The sequence below is a fragment of the Babylonia areolata genome, chromosome 21 (genome assembly GCF_041734735.1).
Source record: "Babylonia areolata isolate BAREFJ2019XMU chromosome 21, ASM4173473v1, whole genome shotgun sequence".
In the NCBI taxonomy this organism is placed as follows: domain Eukaryota; kingdom Metazoa; phylum Mollusca; class Gastropoda; order Neogastropoda; family Buccinidae; genus Babylonia; species Babylonia areolata.
Genome location: NC_134896.1, coordinates 6,707,431 through 6,731,116, shown reverse-complemented (window position 1 = coordinate 6,731,116; position 23,686 = coordinate 6,707,431). Strand labels below are relative to the sequence as shown.

At 43.7% G+C, this 23,686-nt stretch overlaps 1 protein-coding gene across 1 annotated transcript in view; it reads right to left on the bottom strand.

Moving 5' to 3' along the window:
• Positions 1-6,105: 6,105 nt before the first annotated feature.
• LOC143296033 (neuroendocrine convertase 2-like) overlaps positions 6,106-23,686 on the bottom strand; it is a 148,318-nt gene continuing 130,737 nt past the window's right edge. Inside the window, exons 10-14 of the mRNA XM_076607778.1 lie at positions 20,246-20,346; positions 16,764-16,997; positions 12,316-12,480; positions 8,907-9,265; positions 6,106-6,690 (exon numbers count right to left, since the gene is read on the bottom strand). Coding sequence (XP_076463893.1) covers positions 8,953-9,265; positions 12,316-12,480; positions 16,764-16,997; positions 20,246-20,346 — 813 coding nt within the window. The 3' untranslated portion in view covers positions 6,106-6,690; positions 8,907-8,952. The remainder of the gene's footprint in view (positions 6,691-8,906; positions 9,266-12,315; positions 12,481-16,763; positions 16,998-20,245; positions 20,347-23,686) is intronic.

Sequence of the window (23,686 nt, the reverse complement as noted above, 5' to 3'; positions counted from 1 at the left end):
CTTATGTTGTGTTTATCAATGAAATCAGTGTGCGTCAAATAGCTTCCATCTTCCTTGCACATGTCTGCAGTAAAGCAAGCATTCTAATGTATCCATTCATTTTCCCCCAGTGAAATGTTATCTATATTACGGGGTTGTTGTTGTTTTTTCATTACAAAAACAATACTTCTGCCAATGGTTCCTCTGGATTTGTGGGTTAAACTTTGTCAAAGGATAATTCATACTTGAAATATGTCTTCCCAAAAGAGATTGTCTTCATATGTGCTTAACAAACTGTTTGGCCCAAATCTTCGTAAGTGTTCTCTGTTTGGATGTGTTGGTGACAGAATCGATTTCCAATTCAGCTGAAGCCACACTTTGTTAAGAACAGAGAAGAATGGAATAAACAATCTGGGCTTGTTTACTTGTCGCGTTTTGTTTTGTATCAAATCTGTTATGTAAAGTACTTTAATGCACTGTAATGTGAAGCATCCGTTTTGCATCACTGATACACAGACTTCTGTTTATGGGGCTTAACAGCACTCACTGTCGTTCAATCCAGAAAAGAAATGCTTGGTATAGTTGTTTTTTTGGTTTTCTTTGTTTATTTGTTTTAATAAATAGATAATAAACAAATCGAAGGTATGACTCGTCCAATATCTTGAGAAGTACATCAAACTTGAGCCCGACATATCCTGATCAAATGGATGCAGTTATATTTTGTTTGATATCAAATTTTACTTTTGTTTCTTCTGCATATTTAACTCCCTTTATCAGCTCTTTTGCACAATAGAATATAGCAAGTCATGTCAGTGATGGGAGGGACCCGAGGGCAGCAGAAGCTGACACGTCAGAGAGCGCCACTCCCGCCATGAAAATGTCACCTGTAAAACAAGCTGTCCTCCCAATGGTTAACCATAATTGTATCTGCCAGCCAGGTCACCCAAGCATGTGCATTGTATTGCACACGTCATATGTGTCAGATGTTAACGTCAACACTCAGCTGTTCGTGCGCGTGTGGCGTCCATGCGTGCGTGCGCACGTGTGTGTGTGTGTGTGTGTGTTTGTATGTGTGTCTATGATTGTATGTTTACGTGTGTGTGTGTGTGTGTGTGTGTAGTTGTTTCCAATGTGTGTGTGTGTGTGTGAGTGTGTGAGGTTGCTGGTTCCAGCAAATAATCAATGGCATGCAACGGTGCCTTGTAAACACACACACACACACACACACACACACACGTGCGCGCTAGCATGCATGCATGCATGCATGCATGTACGGACACACACACACACACACAAACACACACATACACACACACACACACAATCACGCACTCTCTCTCTCTCATCCTTTTCCGCCTCAGCACCGCCACTGCACACACTGTCTATATAAAACCAGTCCTTTTCCATTGTCATTCTTCACATCAGTCAGATACACTGTGACGGTCAGCCATGTTCCCTTTTCTGCTTCTGCTCGTCTCCATCACTCTGGTGGCCATAGCTGACGCTAAGAATCGTAATGTTGATCGCCAAAAACAAGTTACCAGCTGACGGCACAATGCCTGCTGTCCTATCTGATGAAGGATGCCCCAAGAAATATCCCTAATTCAAATTCACAGTGTCTGCCAGGAATATCATTTGTGAATTTGAACGTCATCTACTGTTTTGAGGTGAGTTTGGTTGGAAGGGAATGTTAGGGTGGATGTGTGTACAGTGGGAGTAAGTTGGGGCTGGGAGTGGGGCGATGGATACCATCAACCAGCTTTCCTGAGACAAACCACATGTGGTGCCATTAACCTCGAACATTGCTGTTAACCTTGATAAAATCTTGAATTGTACGAATGGTATGTATTATTAATGAGGAATCAATGCAGAACTGACCGGCACATCTTTTTTGTCATCAAAGTTAATATAAACGCAGCGAAACAGATGAAATGATTTCATTTTTTTGTTTAATAGAACCCGAGTCAAGACTTCCAAAAGAAAATGAGCACTCCCCAGGTGGCACTGCCTACATCCAGATGGTACTGTGTCACTGGACGGGAAATTAGTTAATTCATTTACTTATCTGTTTATTTATCTAAGTATATTTTACTCCATTTTATCTCATTTCATTTTCCATCAGGGCCTGAATTCATCTGAACTTTCCTGCCCGAGTGCAGAACGCCGAAATTTACTTCACACTCATCTTCACTTAAATAGATCTCGTCGCGCAGTGTAACGGCTGAGAATCTGAACTATCTCCTCCATGGAATGTTTTAAACAAGTGCTGACGACAAAGACTTTTGCATCGGCACTTTACGTCACTCAGCTGAGGGCTGAGCGGGGAGCCGTTGTTATTTCTGTCTGCAAGATAAGATAGCAGCAGTTCTAGGAGAACGGCACCATACACGTGTTTCTCGTGCATTCAGATGTCACAAAACGAAGATCACACCTTCGTCTTAGCTAGCCAGTGTCAAGATTCAGATTCTTCACCCGTGATTCTCACGTGACTGTTCACACACACACACACACACACACAGTGGTGGAGAACGACAACAGCCAGGCCCTGAGGGAACTGAGCCTGCCTCCTGATGCTGTCCTCATCGTGCCTCCCACACACGTGGAACCGGGACCTCATTACTTCGCCCGTCTTGGCATCACCGTTGGCTCCATGGGCACCTTCCCCAACATCACTGGCCAGCCTGTCACTTTTGTGGAGCGAACCTGGGACCCAGAAGGTGAGAAGGCACTGACTTTGATCCCACACTCACCACAGTTGTCTCCCAGTCCACTTCACCTTGAGTGGTGGTCTGGACCCCGTTATTAGATGATAAACCCAGGTCCCGTGTGCAGCATTGTAAACGTCACTCTTATACAGACGTGTCTTGTGTGCATGCACATGATTTAAGCCTGGTTGACTTGACACAGGAAACAAATGATGAGCACCTAAATGCAGTTGTCAGTCAGTTCTATCCATGTAAGCAACATGTTGGTAAAAATGATTCCGTGTTTCTGAAGTGCATTGTGGTAATAGTAGCAGTAGTCATCGTAGATAATTTTTGGACCTCTCAGTCTTTTTATGTCCATTCTTGTTACATATTCTTATTGCTTTGGTTTACATGGCCACTCTAATTTCCACACATTGTCAATGAAAATAAATCCCATTCATCCAAATCTTGTAAAGTATGTTGCATTTTCATATCACTGTCTGCCAGTTTTCTTTTCTTTTTTTTTTCTTTTTTTTTTTTTTTAACTTGTTACAACTTTGTGCAGTTTTAGTGTTAGTAATCAGGCTGTTCCAGTGCATGATCACTCGATAAAAAAAAAAGAACTTGCAGATGTTAGTATTATAATCTAAAATAAAGTTTGGGCTCAGTATTCCTTGTTTGATCATAAGAATTCTTAACATCTTGTCTGCATTGATATTTGTCTGTTATTCAATATTTTTTTGGTTGGATTAAATCTCCTCTTAATCTCCTTCCATTCAATGATGGCAATTGCAGATAGCTTAACCATTCTGAGTATGTCATATCTCTGCACATATTTGGTGGCTCTCCTTTTAACTTTTTCTGAAGCAACAGATTGTCTCTCAAGGTATGGGTACCATACTGTATTTCCATACTCTGTATGTGGCCAAACCAGTGCTTTGTACAATTTTGAAAAAAACATCATTATCAATATAATCAAAGAACCTTTTCAGAATACCTATTATTTGGTTTACTTTGGCAATAGCTGTCTGTATGTGTGGATCAAAGGATAAGGTTTCATTAAAAGTAAATCCCAGATCTTTTTCTTTCCTACAAACAGTAATAGGATTTATACCATTGTTAAGTTTTATTGCATATTCATGTTTGGGATTTTTTCTTCCAATATGTAAGACTTTACATTTTTAAGCATTAAAGATCCCAAATTTCTGTCCATTCCTGTAAAGTCCCTTTGTATTTTCCCACTATTACCGGAGGTATTGTAAAGTTTTGTATCATCTGGAAATATTTTACATGTACTTTTCACATTTTCTGGTAGATCATTAATAAATGTTGTTAAAAGATTAGGAACTAGTATACTACCTTGTGGGATACCACTTAAAAACATCAGCTACTTGTGAGCATGAGTTCCCAAGTCTTACTCTTTGTATTCTATCTGGTAAATAGATTTTTTTTTTTTTTTAATCCAGTCGAGGAGTTTACCGTATATCCTATATGTGTCTAGCTTTATCAGGAATCTTTTATGAGGAACTGCATCAAATACCTTCTTATAATCTAGATATATTACATTTAATTTGTTTCCATTAGCTAACTTAGCTGTAAAATCTTCCATTACTTCTAATAATTGTGTTACACATGATCATTTTCTTCTGAATCCATGTTGACATTCAGAGTTTGTCATTGTTCTGAAAGTGCTTAACAGTGCCATCCCGAATTATAGATTCAACAACATTACCTGTTATGCATGCTAAACTTACTGGTCTACGATTTGCATGATCCATTTTGGATTCCTTCTGAAAAAAAAAATGCTATCACCTCAGCCTTGTAGTACCTTTGCTAGTACCTGGTCAGGTCATTGGGCTTTTAATGAGTCCAGCGCTTTTAACTCTTTAAAAAAAAACAAAATTAAAAAAAAACACAACTATTTCTGGATTTATGGTAACTTCACTTAAATACTGATTATTTCAATTTGAACCTTTCTCTAATATAGGTAAGTTTAAGTCATTTACTCTGGCAAAGACACTAGAAAAGAATTTATTAAGTGTTTCAGTTTGATCATAATCTGTTGTTGCCATTTCACCATTTTCTTTTCTTAATGAACCAATTCCTGTATTTACTTTCATCTTGTCTTGCACATACTCCCAAAAGTATTTTGGTTTTGTTCTACAGTCAATCACTATTTGTTTCTCATAATTCTTCTTTGCTTTTTTTGTTTTAACTTTGCTTTTGTTTCTTTCTTCAATGCATTTCTGCTAGTCTCTTCCAGATTTATTTGTCAAGAATTTTTTTTAATGAGTTGTACTTTTTCTTTGTAGCTTCCAGTGCTTTTGGACATATTTGACTTTGCTCTTGATTAGTGGCATATGTTTGTCCATTAATTTTGTAGATTGCTCGTTATCTATATCCTGAAAAATTATAGTTGATCAATCTGTCAACACTGTTTCTTCTCTCATTACCTCATAGTTGCCTTTCTTAAGATCATACTTTCTAATGCCAGGTAGTTCCAGTGCTGAGTTTGGGAACATATAAGTACAAGGTGTCATGATCACTTTTTTCATGAGGACCTAGGTGCTGAACGTCAGACATCAGGTTTTCCTCTCCCACTAGGACCAAGTCTAATATATTTGACTTTCCATTCTTCTTATTGAATTCGTTACCTTCTGTATCAAGAAAACTTCCTGTAAAACTTCAATGATATCGTTATCTTTTGTCAAGTCCAATTTCCATCCCGTGTTATTGTAGGAAAATTAAAATCACCCATCATACACACCTTATAAGATTTGTTTAATGTCTCTGATTTGACTAACTGATAAAGTTTCTGTGTATTAACATCTGTAGTGTTTGGGCTACTGTAAATACACCCTAACAAGACCTTTTCATTACCACTTCGTCTAAAACTGCACTAGACACTGTCATCAAAGTTTGAGTGATTTAATTCACCACAATCCTCTGCCTTTGATCTTGATTTACAAACACCTGTCTCAGAGGTTTTGTATCAACAAATAAATCATATCCAGGAATCTGATATTCAGATAGATTAATTTCTTCTTTTGATACTGTTTTGGATAATATTTCTATGAATGCCAGCATGTCTGGTTTCGAATCTTAACGTAGCAATTCGTTTTTCCTATTGATACAACTGAACAATATTCTGTGGGAGATGAATTATTATTATGCAAAAATAGAAAAGAAGGAAAACGAGGAGGAAAGAGAGGAACGAGAGGGAAATTCAGAAGAACAAGATTGGGAATAGTAAGGAAGAAAAAACGTGAGGAATAAATTAAAAGACAAAAATGACAGTAATTGTTATGACAATACGAAAATGAATGAATGAATGAATGAAAGGAAGAAAGACAAACAGAAAGAAAGAAGGAAAGAAAGAAAGGACAGACAGAAAGAAAGAAACAATATGACAGACAATAACCATGACCAAGAACACATGTAACCTTCAAATCTTTATTTGAAAAAGGTTCTTATATTTATTTATTTATTTATTTACTTTTAACTGCAGTCCACTCTACGTCGTCACAGAGAAGTCTTGAGTCACGCTTAACTGCACGGACAGTGATATTGTGCATGACAAAGCCAGACCTCCAGCAGTGACACTCTAACCTTGTGCTTGAATGACGTCAAACTTCGGCGACACTCAGTAACCCTGTGTGTGAAATAACGCCATGCTGCAAAGACAGCTAAACACTTGTCCTGTGGACGTCTAAGCTGCAACAACAAAACTGTTCAGATGACGCTATGCTGCAGTGACACTCAAAACAGCGTGTTAGCAGTGACGCAAAACCTACAGGGTGCTCAGTGGAGACGTGCGAGTGACGCTGAATTTCAGCGAGTCTCAATCAAAAGATAGCAGGAAGGCGTAGAACTGTAACAGCACTCAAAGCACTGGGTGTGGCTGGCAGTTAACTGCTGTGGAGGAGACGCACGCACACACACAGTGTAGGACCACATGCAGATGTGGGGGCAGAGGCGTGAGAAAACGCTTGCTTCATGAAAACTCAGGTGGACAAGAGTTGCTCTGAAATGTCACAAACAGCAACAAAAAAGCACGTCACGTACGTGAAAAAGACAATGTTCGTTAAACCCAAGCCAGACAAGACCAGTAAGCAATGTGTTGGTTATAACTAAGAACAGTAGACAATGCTTGTGTGGTGATCAAGATTTAAAAAAAAAATTAAATCAAACGAAATCATAAATACCATCAACACCGTTTACATGACTAAAATCTGTTCTTACAATTCAAGCCCCCATACCACCGTCCAACCCCCTACCTGCAACCCCCCGCCCCCCCACCCCCTCGAAAAGAAAGACATATGCACAGTTGGTAGCCATTCTAAAACTGAAACACGAAAATGTCATTCCATTTCCTTCTTTAAAAAAAAAAAAAAATCCTGTATTCTGCAAACTCAGGAGAAGACAGAACATTTTCCTGGGCTATTTTTCAAATACTCTAAAAGTACAGGCAATGAACCATGTTAATCCAAGGAACCAATGCATCGTCATTTAGATCACTTTAAACTTTGATGAGGATCTTACAGCGTGCTAAATATTTTCAACAAATTATGTCGGTTTCTTTACTCTAACTGTGCAAAACTGCTCCCGAGCATATGGTTCTTCAATAGCAGAACCAATTTCAGTAAATGATAAAGAAGAACACAAACAGTGAATGGGCATACTAATTCTGCACAGTTGGTCTTTCTTTGTTCTTTTTTCTTTTTTTCAATTTCACAGTCTCCTTTGTACAGCAAGAACATGCTTATGTGCAAACGAAAACAGCCTTGAAGAAGACAGTGGTTAAGACTGGAACTAACAATCGAAGAACAAGAGTTCTCTTTCAACAATATCACATATAAGAAGGGTATTACCAGTGGGTCGATTCAAACTCGATCACTTGAAACGCTGGACCGACGGATCACTTGAAACGCATGATATTGCAACCAATGGATCAACTGAGACTTGATCACTTGAAACATTAGGAATCGCCAATGGATCACTTGAAACTTGGTCACTTGACACGTTCGTTAATTAATCAAATGAAAACATATGTAGAAGTAGAATTATTGATCGATATTGTTTCTGTGAGGTCTGCTTAGTGGTTCCATGTCAGCTAACATGTTCTGGACAAAAAATGGGTTGCACTCTGCATAAGGAATCAGGTAAGTTTGGTCATCTCTTCCGTTTAAAGGAATGAACATTTATTACCCAGGTCGTTCCTCTGTTCCTCTTTCTGAGAATTAGATGAACTTCCTCCTTTGACTATACCTTTTTTTGTTTTCATAATTCTCCTCTATACCTTAGTCTTTCTTTTGTTTATTTGCTTATCAATTTGTTTTCTTTATTTGATGTTCTAGTCCCAGTTAAATCCCATTCCCCAACACCTCAATGAAACTGTGAAAAACAATAGATTCATGATTGTTCAAACTTTCTTACCTTCCTCAAGATATCATCTGATCAATTAACAGCTCTCAGACTCACTTGTCTTACTCACTGACCTTCAAGTTTCCAAGTGGTCCCCTCATTATATTTTCTCTCCTCTCAGCTTCTTGTTTCTCCTTTTCCACAGCCCTCCCTCTCCTCCCTCTCCTCACCTCCCTCTCCCCCCTCTCCTCTTTACCGCCTTCCTTACACGCTGAGGATGATCTTCAAGTTTCAGTTTCAAGGATGTGTCAGAGCGCGCGGACAGGTCTATATACGAACACTATAATTATCTGCTGTACAAAAAACACAAAAAAAAACCCGACATCCGTCTGACCTCTGCATAATCCCGACACACTGATCAGGCCTGTGGAGAATATCCTAAATTTATAACTGAATTCTTCATTCTGTTTTTGCTTTAAAAAAGAAATCTCAACACAATCTCCTCTTGTCACCCTTCCCCCTACACCACCTTCTCCACCCCCTTTTTCTCTTTCTTCCGCTTCTTCACCCCGACATCCACCAACACCACTCACCACTACTCACCACCACTCACCACTGCTCACCAACCAAACAACCCCCCACCCCACCCCCCCTCCCTCCTCTCTCTCGTAATACCAGTAAGACGCCGCTCTCATGAGCGCAGCGCATCATCCTAACTTAATTCGAACTTACTTGAACAGTCACCTTTTCTTTGGAAACAAACCACACAAAAAAAATCCCTTGCTCACCCTTTTTCATCTTACTCCCCACTCCTCCCCCCTTTCCTTTCTAAGCCACCACCACCTCACCCCCACACCCACCACCGACACCACTCACCAACCAAAACACCCCCTCCCTGTCTCCTCCCTCCTTCTCTGTCTCTCTACACCATGACGACGCCGCTCTCGTGAGCACGACGGACCATCTCCAGTTTCTCCTGGGTGCCTTGTTGAGTGAGGGGCTGGTGAGCGTAGGGCGGGGTCTTGGTGCCGTGCAGCACCAGGGTCCACTCCTTGAAGACCCCGGACTCCTGGCTGTTGCCCTTCAGACCCCCGCCCACCAGGGGCTCGAGAACCACCTCCAGCGTCCACAGGCCCTGGGACACCTCGGCCCACGTGTGGGTGGTCATGAAGGGCCAGCGGGTGAAGCCGTTCTTGTTGTCGTCGTCGTTGGGTCGCTGGCTGAGGATCATGGACCTGGTGCACAGTACGGCACAGTACAGTACAGTACAATACAGTAGGCTACAGTACGATGCAATACAATACAGTACAGCACAATACAGTACAGTATAGTACAGTACAGTACAATGCAATATAATACAATATGGTAAAATGCAGTACAATACAAAACAATACATTACAGCAGAGTACAGTACAACAGACTACTGTATTCGAACCAGCGCGCTCAGATTCTCTTACTTCCTAGGCGGACGCGTTACCTGTAAGCCATCACTCCACTCTTATTGCGCAGTTCACCCCCTTTCTTCCCTGTCTCTTTGTTTCTGATTTTCTGTTTGTATCTCGCTCCCGTTTCCTTCTCTTTCTCTTTGTTTCATTAATATAAAGGTGAATTTCTTTTTTTATTTCATCAGTGTAAATTCGTGTGTATGTGTGTGTGTGTATGTTTGTCAGTGTGTGGTGTGTGTGTGTGTGTGTGCGCGCGCGCGCGCGCATGTGTGTGTGCGTCTGTGTGTCTGTGAGAGAGAGAGAGAGAGAGAGAGTATGTGTGTGTGTGTGTTTACATGAGTGTGTGTGTGTGTACTCGTATAAATGTGCGTGTGCGCTCGCGTATGTGTGTGTGTTGGGCGAACGAACAGTGATGGGGCTGGATGAACAGGAAAGTGCTGTTCGTTTGTTCGGCGCGGTGTGAGTGAGAACTACAAAGAGGTTTGATTGCCCTGCCGTACAACGACCTATGACCTTGTTCTGTGTAACACCTGCAAGCAAGCGGTAGCGATATCGTTGACACCACATGTCATCAAAGACAGTCATAAAACCATCTTCAATTAGACATTTGTGGATAGAAGTCCTGTTTGGTGTAGACCTACAAGACTGGTGACACCACCGAGATATCATCATCATCAGCATCATCAGCTGCCCCATGGCGGTTGCCGTTGGGGCGCTACAGATGACCTGTCAGCCAGTCCTCTCCATCCATCCCTGTCTTTCGCACATTTGACCGCCTCGCTCAGCTTCAGTCCTGTCCATTCTGTGATGTTGTCTTCCCATCTCTTCTTCTGTCTTCCTCTCTTCCTTCCTCCTCTGACTGTTCCCTGGAGCACTGTCTTGGCAAGCCCCTCTCCTCTTGTTACGTGGCCGAACCATTTTAATTTGCGCCTCTTGATGGTGGTGAGAAGGTCTTCATAGGGACCAATGGCTTGCCTTATTCTGTTTTTGACTTCCTCATTGGTTATGTGGTCTTTATAAGAGATGCCAAGCAGTCTTCTGAAGCATCTCATTTCTGAGGCCTGAATCCTCTTCTCCAATTCTGCAGTAAGGGTCCATGTTTCACAAGCATACAGGAGAACTGAGTAGATAAGAGAACGCATGAGTCTTATCTTTGAGCTGAGCTTGACTGCCTTGTCCTTCCAAATGGTGTTCAGCTTGGCTAGTGTTGCAGCTGTCATTGCAATTCTGGCTAATACTTCAGGCTTGGACCCCTCATCTGAAACTATTGCTCCAAGGTATTTGAAATTCTTCACGGTTTCAAGCTTTTCTCCGTTGGCAGTGATGTCAGTTTGGATGCCATTGTCATTGTTTGTCATCAGTTTTGTTTTGTTTGCACTGATTTCCATGCCGTAAGCTGTGGCGGATCTCTCTAGTTGCCTGACCAGGTTCTCCAGTTCTTGTTCTGAGCCTGCGAGTCCGTCTATATCATCAGCAAAACGCAGGTTTGTGATTGTTCTGCCACCAATGCTGACTGTTCCTTGGTGGTCTTCAAGTGCATCTGTCATAATTCTTTCAAGGAAAACATTGAAGAGTGTCGGCGAGAGCAAACATCCTTGTCTCACTCCAACTGTGGTTCGGAACCAGTCTCCAATGTCCCCGTTGAGGTAAACTGCACTGCTGGCATTCTCGTAGAGGTTCTGTATGGCGCGGATGAGGTTTGCGAGATATATACACATATATATGTCAATGGGTGACACACACTGAAGGAAGAACATTGCACATACTGTGTGCGTGTGCGTGCGCGCAGCATGCACTTAGCGCACGTAAAAGAACCCACGGCAACAAAGGGGTTGTTCCTGGCAAAATTCTGTAGGAAAATCCACTTCGATAGGAAAAACAAATAAAAGTGCACGCAGGAAAAAAAAAAGGGTGGCGCTGTAGTATAGCGACGCGCTCTCCCTGGGGAGAGCAGCCCGAATTTCACACAGAGAAATCTGTTGTGAAAAAAAAGAAATACAAATACACGCACAGGGAGATAAGAGAAAGTCATAAACAAGCTGTTACGTGGTCGCACATACACACACACACGCGCGCGCGCGCGCACACACACACACACAGATAAGAGAAAGTAAAAAACAGGCTGTTACGTGGTCGCGCGCACGCGCACACACACACACACGCACACACACACACACACACACACACGCCAAATACACCCGCCTACAGTATACCCCCACCTTTCCACCATATACCACTTTTTGCACAAACACGAATGTATCCCCAAACACACATACGAAATACACGCGCACGCATCACTCACACAAACAAGCACAAAATAGTATCACACGCGCGTGCGCACGCAAACACACGCACACAACAACAGACAGACATTAACATTAACAACAACACAAAACTGTGATAAGAACATCAACACTACACTAGGCCAAATTCACTCCGACTATGCAGTTCTTTTTTTGGTAGTGGCATATATTGCAGAAGGGCGACAATACATGCAGTAAGGCATGCACAAAATGTCGCCGGCGACAATGTATGCAGAGGGGTGACAATGCATGCAGCAAGGGCTGCACACACAGACACACACACACACACTCACACACACACATACACACACACTGACAAATAATCCATCAAATAAAAACAATTCCACCTTTTCCTATTTTCACAATAACCATCACATTACATCGGTAACAAAATGAAAGGAAATATACAAACAACCAATCAAAAAGGGAGAGAAAAAAAAAGAAATACACACCAACAAACAAACAAAATCAAGACATAAACTGATAAATAAAAGATTGATTAATTCATTGATATAAAAAAAAAAAAAAACAACTGACGTGGTGTTCATTGGTGAAGTCAGGTAGATGGTGACGCAGCCACGGTATGACGCACGCAGCGTGACGTAAGCCTGCACGTGCTCCAGGTAGTTGACCTCATTCTTTGTTCCCGTGCAGCCGTCCGAGTGGATGGACATGCGGATGGTTTGACCGAAAGAAAACTCGCTGAAACAGATCAGACCACGTTTCCGATTTTATTGTCCAACATTTCAAAGACGTTACTTGTGTGTGTGTGTGTGTGTGTGCGTGTGTGTGTGTGTTTGTTTGTGTGTGTATATACGCGCGTGTGTGTGTGCGTGTCTGTGTATGTGTGTGTGTGTGTGTGTTATTACCAATAATGCAGCGGAAAGTTTATGTTTTCTCGCACACGCATGCACGCATGTGCGCGCGTTTGCACACACAAACACACACGCACGCACACACACACACACACACACACTTTTTTTTCCGAATCTAAACTCGGTCCTTAGTGCTGTGTCTGAATAATGTCTTCTCTTCGTTTGTCCCTGGAGGCATCTCTTTAGAAGGGAGACACCGTCGCTCCATTCGTTCTTCCAAAGGTCTGCACCGCCCGGCAGTCATTTGTGCCCCGGTGAAAATAACACCCCCGGTCAGGTTGTGTTTGTGCTCACTTTGTCCTTAGCTTGCAAATTTGTGTAATATGACGACTAAAAAAACAATTTCTCTCTCCTTTTTGTAGATTTTTTTGAAGCAATGCATGTCATCTTTCTCACGCTCTTCAATATATTTTACTTGATTTAGATTTTACGTGGACTGGGCGAGACATTGGATAACTGTTTTTTTTAAATCAATGTTGTTTAGATTGACCTTTTGACATCATTTAAGGTTGACTTCAGCCGATGTTCAGAACTGACTGGTAAACCAGTCATGAATTGACTGCTTTGCTGAGAAACAGATTTTTTTTTCAAACAGGAAAAGAGACAAACAGAATAAATCTTAGTTGAATGCTAGATTTAATAAATGATTATATAAAGAATTTTTTGCTAATGAAAACTGTATGTATGCATACAGAGACGCTGACTTAGGCATTGGCATCAGGTACCGCACAGATGGCGCACACTTCAACCTCAGGAGGCTTCAAGCAAAAACCAAGGTGAGGACAGACACCGTCAACGACTTCCTGTTTGCTGATGACTGCGCTCTCAACGCTGCCTCCGAAGCTGACATGCAACACAGCGTCGACAAGTTCTCTGCTGCCTGTGAAACCTTTGGCCTCACAATCAGCACAAAGAAGACTAGTGTGATGCACCAGCCAGCTCCAGGAAAGCCTTACGTTGAACCAAACATCTTCATCAACGGGCAACGACTGAACGCGGTGGACAAGTTCACATACCTGGGCAGTACACTCTCTCGCACAGTTGTCATCGACGACGAGGTAAATGCCAGACTCGCCAAAGCCAGCGCTGCCTTCGGCAGACTCCATAAAAACGTTTGGAACAGGAGAGGCATCACCCTGGAGACGAAGCTCAAAGTATGCAAGGCCATAGTTCTCACCACACTGCTCTATGGATGTGAATCATGGACGGTCTACAAACACCACGCCAAAAAGCTGAACCACTTCCACACCACCAGCCTCAGAAAACTTCTCAGCATAAAGTGGCAAGAGAAGATCCCTGACACAGAGGTGCTCACACGTGCAAACTTGCCCAGCATCTACACCATCTTGATGCAGGCCCAGCTGCGCTGGGCAGGCCATGTAGTTCGCATGCCAGACCACCGGCTCCCCAAGAAACTGCTGTACGGCGAACTCCAACATGGCAAGCGCTCCCATGGAGGCCAAAAGAAGCGCTTCAAAGACACTGAAAGCTTCTCTGAAGCCACGACACATGGGAGCTGAATGCAATGGACATACCAAAGTGGCGTTCAGCTGTCCACACAGGCGCCAAATCCTGTGAGGCCAACAAAATCGCTGCAGCAGAGCAACGCAGACAGGCCAGGAAAAGCAGGGCCAGCAAGTCCCCGACAGCCGCCACCATCCCCTGTCCACACTGCGTCAGAACCTTCCGGGCGCGAATTGGCCTGACCAGTCATCTGCGCACCCACAGAGCCCAACCCACCCACCCCAGGATGACTAGATGGTCCTCGTCGATCCCGACGGACGAACCCACACATGCATATGTATATGTATGCATATATATATATATATATATATATATATATATTTCAGTTGCTTGTGGTTGGTTCTTGCTGGTAGACCCTATCTGTGGTCAAGTTAGTCTGCTGTTCAGGTCAGTGAAATGCATAAATGGGCTGTCACATTGATGTGGGTGAAAAAGTGTGTTTGTTGGGTGTGTGCGTTTGTGGGTGGTTGAGTGGGTGAATGGGTGTGAATGTGCGCGCATCCGTGCACACGTATCCAACTTCAGACCTTTGTCCGACATTCTGACTGCTTCCAATTCGTGATAGTTGTATATCTGTTCTAAGCCGGAGGAGGGGGGGTAGAGGAGGTGCAGGGTAATGTGTGTGTGTGTGTGTGTGCGTGTGTGTGTGTGGGGCTCATGTACGTTTATGTGTATTTGACTGTGCTTTCTTATCTGTGAAACTGCATGTTTGGTGCATATCTGTTATGCATGTGTGGGTGTATGTGTGAATGTGTGTCTTCATGTTTTACATTTATTTGCTTATTTATCATCATTGTTGTCTTATTTATTTATTTATTTATTTATTATTATTATTACTACTACCCCTTTTTATATATTTATTTATTTATTTATTTATTTATGTACGCTTATCTATTATTTATTCACCTTTTTTTCTCAAGGCCTGACTAAGCGCGTTGGGTTACGCTGCTGGTCAGGCATCTGCTTGGCAGATGTGGTGTAGCGTATATGGATTTGTCCGAACGCAGTGACGCCTCCTTGAGCTACTGAAACTGAAACTGAAACTCTAAGCCGGACTGAAATAGATATGGCTCTGATTGACACGACGAGAGACGTGCTCGCTCAGTAAAAGTAATCCGAACAACGTGAAAGTGAACTCATCAATTATGATCATCCCGATAAACAAGTCAAGAATAATAGTGTCAGTTACCCCTAAGGGAGTGTCGCAGCGTGCAGACTAATCCATAAACGCTGCGCTTCATCACCTGCTCTTTGCTGTGCAGCTGTTTCGTTTTGTGAACAGCAGATCAGTCCGCCTGGTGGTCTTCATTCTTCGGAATGATTTGTAGCGGTATGTTAAGGTTGATTCTGTCTCCTCTGTGTGTGTGTGTGTGTGTGTGTGTGTGTGTGTGTCTGTCTGTCTGTCTGTCTGTCTGTCTGTCTGTATATATATTTGTGTATGTGTATCTGTATGTCTGTCTGAGTGAGTGTATGTATGTATCTGTGCGTGTGTGTGTGGTGCGGGGGGCTTATTGTGTGTGTGCTTATGTCTGTATCTGTATATGCATGTGTCTTTGTATGTTTGTATCTGTATATCTTTCTTTCTCTGTCTCTCACTGTCTCTATGTTCTGCATCTGTCTGTCTTTCTGTCTGTCATTACCCAACACACCACCCCAACAACAACACACCCCAACAACAACACACCCCAATAACAACACACCCCAACAACAACAACACATCCCAACAACAACACACCACAACAACAACAGTACACCCAAACAACAACACACCCCAACAACAACAACAACAATACACCCCAACAATACACACCCCAACAAAAACACAACACACCCCATCAACAACAACAACACACCCCAACAACAACACACCAAAACAACAACACACCCCGATAACAACACACCAAAACAACAACACACCACAACAAGAACAACACACCCCAACAACAACAACACACCACAACAAGAACAACACACCCCAACAACAACACACCCCAACAACAACACACCACCACAACAACAACACACCCCAAAAACCTTACACACCCCAACAACAACACACCAAAACAACAACACACCCCAACAACAACACATCCCAACAACAACACACCCCAACAACACCAACAACAACACACCCCTACAACAACAACACACCCCATCAACACCAACAACAACACACCCCAACAACAACACACCCCAACAACAACAACACACCCCAACAACAACACCAACAACAACACACCCAACAACAACACACCCCAACAACAACAACACACCCCATCAACACCAACAACAACACATCCCAACAACAACACACCCCAACAACAACAACACACCAAAACAACAACAACAACACAACACACGCCATAAACAACACACCTCAACAACAACACAACACACCCCAACAACAAAACAACACACCACACCCCAACAACACACTCCAACATCAACACACCCCCACAACACCACACCCCAACAACAACAACAACAACACACCCCAACATCAACACAACACACCCCAACAACAACACATCCCCCAACAACAACACACCCCAACAACCACAACAGCACCACAGCACAACAACCCACCTCTCCTCAGTGACGCTGCCCGCGGTACAGTGGAACCTCTCTGGCAGCCCCTTCCACTGCGAGGCCAGGTCCACCATGGCCGCAGCATCCAGCACGCCGAAGCCGAAGAGGTGGTTGAACTCCAGGCGTGCTCCGTTCAGCTGCCACTTGTGCACCCCGTTGGAGTCGTATAGGGAGTTCCGCTTGGACGTCAGGACCGTCAGGTGTTGCACGTCCCTCCATGTCAGGTTTTTGCTGTTTGGGGGGCATTTTGATGGTAATGATATGGTAATGCTTCTTCTTCTTCTTCTTCTTCTTCTTCTTCGTTCGTGGGCTGCAACTCCCACGTTCACTCGTATGTACACGAATGTTTTACGTGTATGACCGTTTTTAACCCCCCCCGCCATGTAGGCAGCCATACTCCGTTTTCGGGAGTGTGCATGCTGGGTATGTTCTTGTTTTCATCACCCACTGAACGCTGACATGGATTACAGGATCTTTAACGTGCGTATTTGATCTCTGCTTGCGTATACACATGAAGTGGGGTTCAGGCACTAGCAGGTCTGCACATATGTTGACCTGGGAGATCGGAAAAAATCTCCACCCTTTACCCACCAGGCGCCGTTACCGAGATTCGAAACCGGTACCATCAGACTGAAAGTCCAACGCTTTAACCACTCGGCTGTCGCGCCCGTTAGAATGATAATAATAATATATTGTACTTATATGGCGCAAACTCCCCACAGATGGGCTCTAAGCGCCTCACATGAAGCAGTAGTACGTTTTAAGCGAGTTTCGCTGCAGGTCAGGCATCTGATCAGCAGATTTGGTGTAGCGAGTAATTCTGGATTTGTCCGAAGGGAGTGACGCCTCCTTGAGTAAATGAACTGAGCTGAACTTGGGGATTTGGGTTGTGTTTTAGTTTTCGTTCTTCTTTTCTTTTTGGGGTGTGGTGTGTGGGTTGGTGGGTTGGGTGTGTGTGATGAGGTGTGGGTTGGTGTGTGTGTGTGTGTGTGTGTGTGTGTGTGTGTGATGAGATGTGGGTTATTGTGTGTGTGTGTTTGATGAGGTGTGGGTTGGTGTGTGTGTGTGTGTGATGAGGTGTGGGTTGGTGTGTGTGTGTGTGTGTGATGAGGTGTGGGTTGGTGTGTGTGTGTGTGTGATGAGTTGTGGGTTGGTGTGTGTGTGTGTGTGATGACGTGGGTTGGTGTGTGTGTGTGTGTGATGACGTGGGTTGGTGTGTGTGTGTGTGTGTGTGTGTGTGTGATGAGGTGTGGGTTGGTGTGTGTGTGTGTGTGATGAGGTGTGGGTTGGTGTGTGTGTGATGAGGTGTGGGTTGGTGTGTGTGTGATGAGGTGTGGGTTGGTGTGTGTGTGATGAGGTGTGGGCTGGTGTGTGTGTGTGTGATGAGTGGGTTGTGTGTGTGGTGTGTGTGTGATGAGGTGTGGGTTGGTGTGTGTGTGTGATGAGGTGTGGGTTGGTGTGTGTGTGTGATGAGGTGTGGGTTGGTGGTGTGTGTGTGATGAGGTGTGGGTTGGTGTGTCTGTGTGATGAGGTGTGGGTTGGTGTGTGTGTGATGACGTGGGTTGGGTGTGTGTGTGTGGTGATGAGGTGTGGGTTGGTGTGTGTGTGTGTGATGATGACGGTGGGTTGGTGTGTGTGTGTGTGTGATGAGGTGTGGGTTGGTGTGTGTGTGTGTGTGTGATGAGGTGTGGGTTGGTGTGTGTGATGAGTGTGTGGTGGGTGTGTGTGTGTGTGTGATGACGTGGGTTGGTGTGTGTGTGTGTGTGTGTGTGTGTGTGTGTGTGTGTGTGTGTGTGATGAGGTGTGGGTTGGTGTGTGTGTGTGTGTGTGATGAGGTGTGGGTTGGTGTGTGTGTGTGTGATGAGGTGTGGGTTGGTGTGTGTGTGATGACGTGGGTTGGTGTGTGTGTGTGTGTGTGATGAGGTGTGGGTTGGTGTGTGTGTGTGTGTGTGATGACGTGGGTTGGTGTGTGTGTGTGTGTGTGTGATGAGGTGTGGGTTGGTGTGTGTGTGTGTGTGTGATGAGGTGTGGGTTGGTGTGTGTGTGTGTGATGACGTGGGTTGGTGTGTGTGTGTGTGTGATGACGTGGGTTGGTGTGTGTGTGTGTGTGTGTGTGATGAGGTGTGGGTTGGTGTGTGTGTGTGTGTGTGATGAGGTGTGGGTTGGTGTGTGTGTGTGTGATGAGGTGTGGGTTGGTGTGTGTGTGTGTGATGAGGTGTGGGTTGGTGTGTGTGTGTGTGTGATGAGGTGTGGGTTGGTGTGTGTGTGTGTGTGTGTGATGAGGTGTGGGTTGGTGTGTGTGTGTGTGTGATGAGGTGTGGGTTGGTGTGTGTGTGTGTGTGATGAGGTGTGGGTTGGTGTGTGTGTGTGTGTGATGAGGTGTGGGTTGGTGTGTGTGTGTGTGTGATGACGCGGGTTGAGGGGTGGGTAGGGGGTAAAGGAGGGGAATAAAAGAAACGTTTTTCATGAGTAGTAGTAGTTGTTGTTGTTGCTGTGCTTATTGTTGTTGTCGTTGTTGTTGTTGTTGATGTAGTAACGATACGAAAACGATTCAGTGGCAGTAGAAGAGGTAGCAGTAGTAGCTGCTGCTGTTGCAGCTGATGGTGTGGCAACGATGACGATAAAGATTCAACGCCAGTAGTAGTAGTAGTAGTGATGTTGTTGTTGTTGGTGGTGGTGGTGGTATGGTGGTGGTGGTGGTGGTAATTTTTAGATCAAACATTCGCAGGCAGCAGGCATAATGTAAACTGGCAGAGGTCAAGTGTTCCTGGCATATTCTCTCTCTCTCTCTCTCTCTCTCTCTCTCTCTCTCTCTGTGATGATGATAGTGATCATTGTTCGTTGTAGTAGCAGTAGATGTAGCAGTGTTAACAAAATTATTATTGTTGTGTCGTTATCGTTAATGTTGTTATTGTTGTCACAAGGATAGATCTGAAGATTGGGCGATGCCTAAAATCTTTATCCTTGAGTAATAAAGTTTTTGAATCTCTCTCTCTCTCTCTCTCTCTCTCTCTCTCTCTCTCTCTCTCTCTCTCTCTCTCTGCGCTCTGATATATAACAGAGAGAAATGGAAGTCATCGTGTATGGTATAAAAGTCATCATATTTCGCACTGGTAAGCAACAGCTTCTAGCTTTTGTCTTTCATCTCTCTGTCTCTGTCACTGTCTCTGTCTGTCTGTCGGTCTGTCTGTCTGTCTGTCTGTCTCTCTCTCTCTCTGTCTCTCTCTCTCACTCAGCTTTCTCCCCCTTCTCCTCACAGAGAAAGTGAGAGAGAGACAGTCAGAGAAGAAGAAGAAGAAGAAGATAAGAACAGAGAAACATACATAAGACAGAAAAACTGAAGACGGGAACAGAGACAAGTTACAGAAATGAAGGAAAAATCGCAAAATAAATAAAAACATTTTGTTGACACTAACAAACAAACACAGACAGACAAACAAACAAACACAAAAATGGTCGGACGGAAAACATCTGCTTACTTCGCCTCCAGAGCAAGGGCGAAAACTCCAGCGGCTTCCGGTGCGGCAGCGGATGTACCGGAATGACTGGCGGTGCAGTTATTGTACAGGTCGGTGGTGGCCTGTAACATTCAATCAATCAACCAATCAGCCAGTGCCTCAAGACTCAAGACTTCAAACTCTTCACTGCCTTGAAATAGAAGAATTCGGTTTACCCGCATGGGCTGTTATGCAAATGGCAATCAATCACAAAATATGATCACTGAAAATAAGGGTGTCTCGCGCATGCTCTCTCTCTCTCTCTCTCTCTCTCTCTCTCTCTCTCTCCATCAACCATACACATACATATATACGCACGAGCGCGCGAGTGCACACACACAAACACACGTGCGCGCGCGCACCTTTCACGAAAAATTACTACGAAACATAATAGCAATACCATCACACGAGACCACCGCAAAGCTCGTAAACTCACGCATGTGTGTGTGTGTGTGTGTGTACGTCTGTGTGTACGTCTGTGTGTGTCTGTGCCTGTGTCTTTGTGTCTGTGCTGTTCCCTCAAAAGAAGCATGCAGGAGGAAACCGTCTCTTTCCATATCCAAGAAACTATTCAACACAAAGGTCGTTTGTTTTTAGGTGTGCATGTTTTATTATGTTGCCTGCAGAATGTGTTCGTGTTAGTGTGTGCGTGTGTGTGTGTGTGTGTGTGTGTGTGTGTGTGTGTGTGTGTGTCTGTGTGTGTGTGTGCTCGTGTGTGTGTGTGTGTGTGTGTGTGTGTGTGTGTGTGTGTGTGTGTGTGTGTGTGTGTGCTCGTGTGTGTGTGTGTGTGTTCGTGTGTGTATGGGTGTGTTCGTGTGTGTGTGTGTTCGTGTGTGTGTGTGTGTGTGTGTGTGTGTGTGTGTGTGTGTGTGTATGTGTTCCTGTGTGTGTGTGTGTGTGTGTGTGTGTTCGTGTGTGTGTGTTCGTGTGTGTGTATGTGTGTGTGCTCGTGTGTGTGTGTGTGTGTGTGTGTGTGTGTGTGTGTGTTCGTGTGTGTGTGTGTGTGTCTGTGCGTCTGTGTGTTCGTGTGTGTGTGTGTGTGTGTCTGTGTGTGCGTGTGTGTGTGTGTGTGTGTATGTGTGTGTGTGTTCGTGTGTGTCTCTGTGTGTGTGTGTGTCTGTGTGTGTGTCTGTGTGTTTAGTGTGTTTTCGTCAGCAACGTTTTGTGTCTGTGCTTTTTATTCCATGGAACGGATCATAAATATTTTTATACGTCTGCGATGTAGAGAGATAAACAATAGTCTCCTTCTCTCGAAAAACGAAAGCAAACCAAAACAGAACAGAACAAACGAAAAATACTGAAAAAATTAAATAGAATCATCACATGAACATGAATTAATATGACATCATTACTAACACACCACGAAGTGCATCTTCAGAAGTCAATAGCCCGTTTCGTCTGTATACCAGAGGCATTAATTCAAACAACAAGTACAATGAATGGCATTTGTAGCGCATCCTCTAGGTAAATGGAGTGATGGCCTAGAGGTAACGCGTCCGCCTTGGAAACGAGAGAATCTGAGCGCGCAGGTTTGAGTCACGGCTCAGCCGCCGATATTTTCTCCCCCTCCAGTAGACCTTGAGTGGTGGTCTGGACGCTAATCATTCGGATAAGACGATAAACCGAGGTCCCGTCTGCAACATGCACTTAGCGCACGTAAAAGAACCCACGGCAACAAAAGGATTGTTCCTGGCAAAATTCTGTAGAAAAATCCACTTCGATAGGAAAAGCAAATAAAACCGCACGCAGGAAAAAATACAAAAAAATGGGTGGCGCTGTAGTGTAGCGACGTGCTCTCCCTGGGGAGAGCAGCCCGAATTTCACACAGAGATATCTGTCGTGATAAAAAGAAATACAAATACACAAATACAAATTCAAACGCAGAACACACAAAGGCGGATACATGTACACATTTCGGAGAAGACAAAAACAAAATGAAAAAGAGTACCCGGGAAATCATGAATAACCATCAGCAGAAGATACCTGTTTCGTGTTCCAGGTTCTAAAGATCAATACTGGAATTTATTCACACGTCTTTCCCAGCTGATGTGACAGGAAAGACAAAAGAGAGGAAGAGAGAGAGGGAGTCATGAATAACCAACAGCAGAGGACACCCCTCTCTTGCCCCAAGTTCCTAAGATCAATACTGGTAACTCATCTGCAAGTCTTTCCCGCTTGGTGCGACCTCCTTCCTCCCCAAACCTCTCCCTTGGTGCCAGAAAAACAGAAAGGAAAGAAGGAAGGAAAGGGGAGGAAGGAAGGAAGGAAGGAAGGAAAGAAGAAGAAGAGGAGGAGGAAGAGAGGAGGAGGGTGAGAAGGAGGGTGGGGAGAGGACGGAATGAAGGAAAATGGAGAAGAAGAACAACAACAACAACAACAACAGCAACAACAACAATGAGAAGAAGAAGAACAACAACAACAACAACATCAACAACAATGAGAACAACAACAACAACAAGGAGAAGGAGAAGAAGATGCCCGAACAGCCTTTCTCTCTGTGTGTCTATTGTTTTCTCTCTCTGTGTCTATTGCTTTCTCTCTCTGTCTATTGTTTTCTCTCTGTGTGTCTATTGTTTTCTCTCTGTGTCTATTGTTTTCTCTCTGTGTGTCTATTGTTTTCTCTCTCTCTGTCTATTGTTTTCTCTCTGTGTCTATTGTTTTCTCTCTCTGTGTCTATTGTTTTCTCTCTGTGTCTATTGCTTTCTCTGTGTGTCTATTGCTTTCTCTCTGTGTGTCTATTGCTTTCTCTCTGTGTGTCTATTGCTTTCTCTCTCTGTCTATTGTTTTCTCTCTCTGTGTCTATTGTTTTCTCTCTCTGTGTATTGCTTTCTCTCTGTCTATTGTTCTCTCTCTCTGTCTATTGCTTTCTCTCTCTGTGTCTATTGTTTTCTCTCTCTGTCTATTGCTTTCTCTCTCTGTGTCTGTTGCTTTCTTCTCTGTCTATTGCTTTCTCTCTCCGTGTCTATTGTTTTCTTCTCTGTCTATTGCTTTCTCTCTCTCTGTGTCTATTGCTTTCTCTCTGTGTGTCTATTGTTTTCTCTCTCTGTGTCTATTGCTTTCTCTCTCTGTGTCTATTGTTTTCTCTCTGTGTGTCTGTTGCTTTCTCTCTCTGTGTCTATTGCTTTCTCTCTCTGTGTGTGTCTATTGTTTTCTCTCTGTACGTTTTTTGTCAGTCACTGAGGGTGATAAACACGACCCAGATAAAGTTGTGTCCTGAATCCTGTAAAGTATTCATTGACACCCTCTCTCTCTCTCTCCCTCTCTCTTCATTCATTCATTTCTTCCTTCTCTCTCTCTCTCTCTCTCTCTCTCACAGACACACACACACACACACACACACACACACACACACACACACACACACACACTATTTCTCTCACATTACTATATTCATATACATTATTGTCATGAATGCAGGTATCG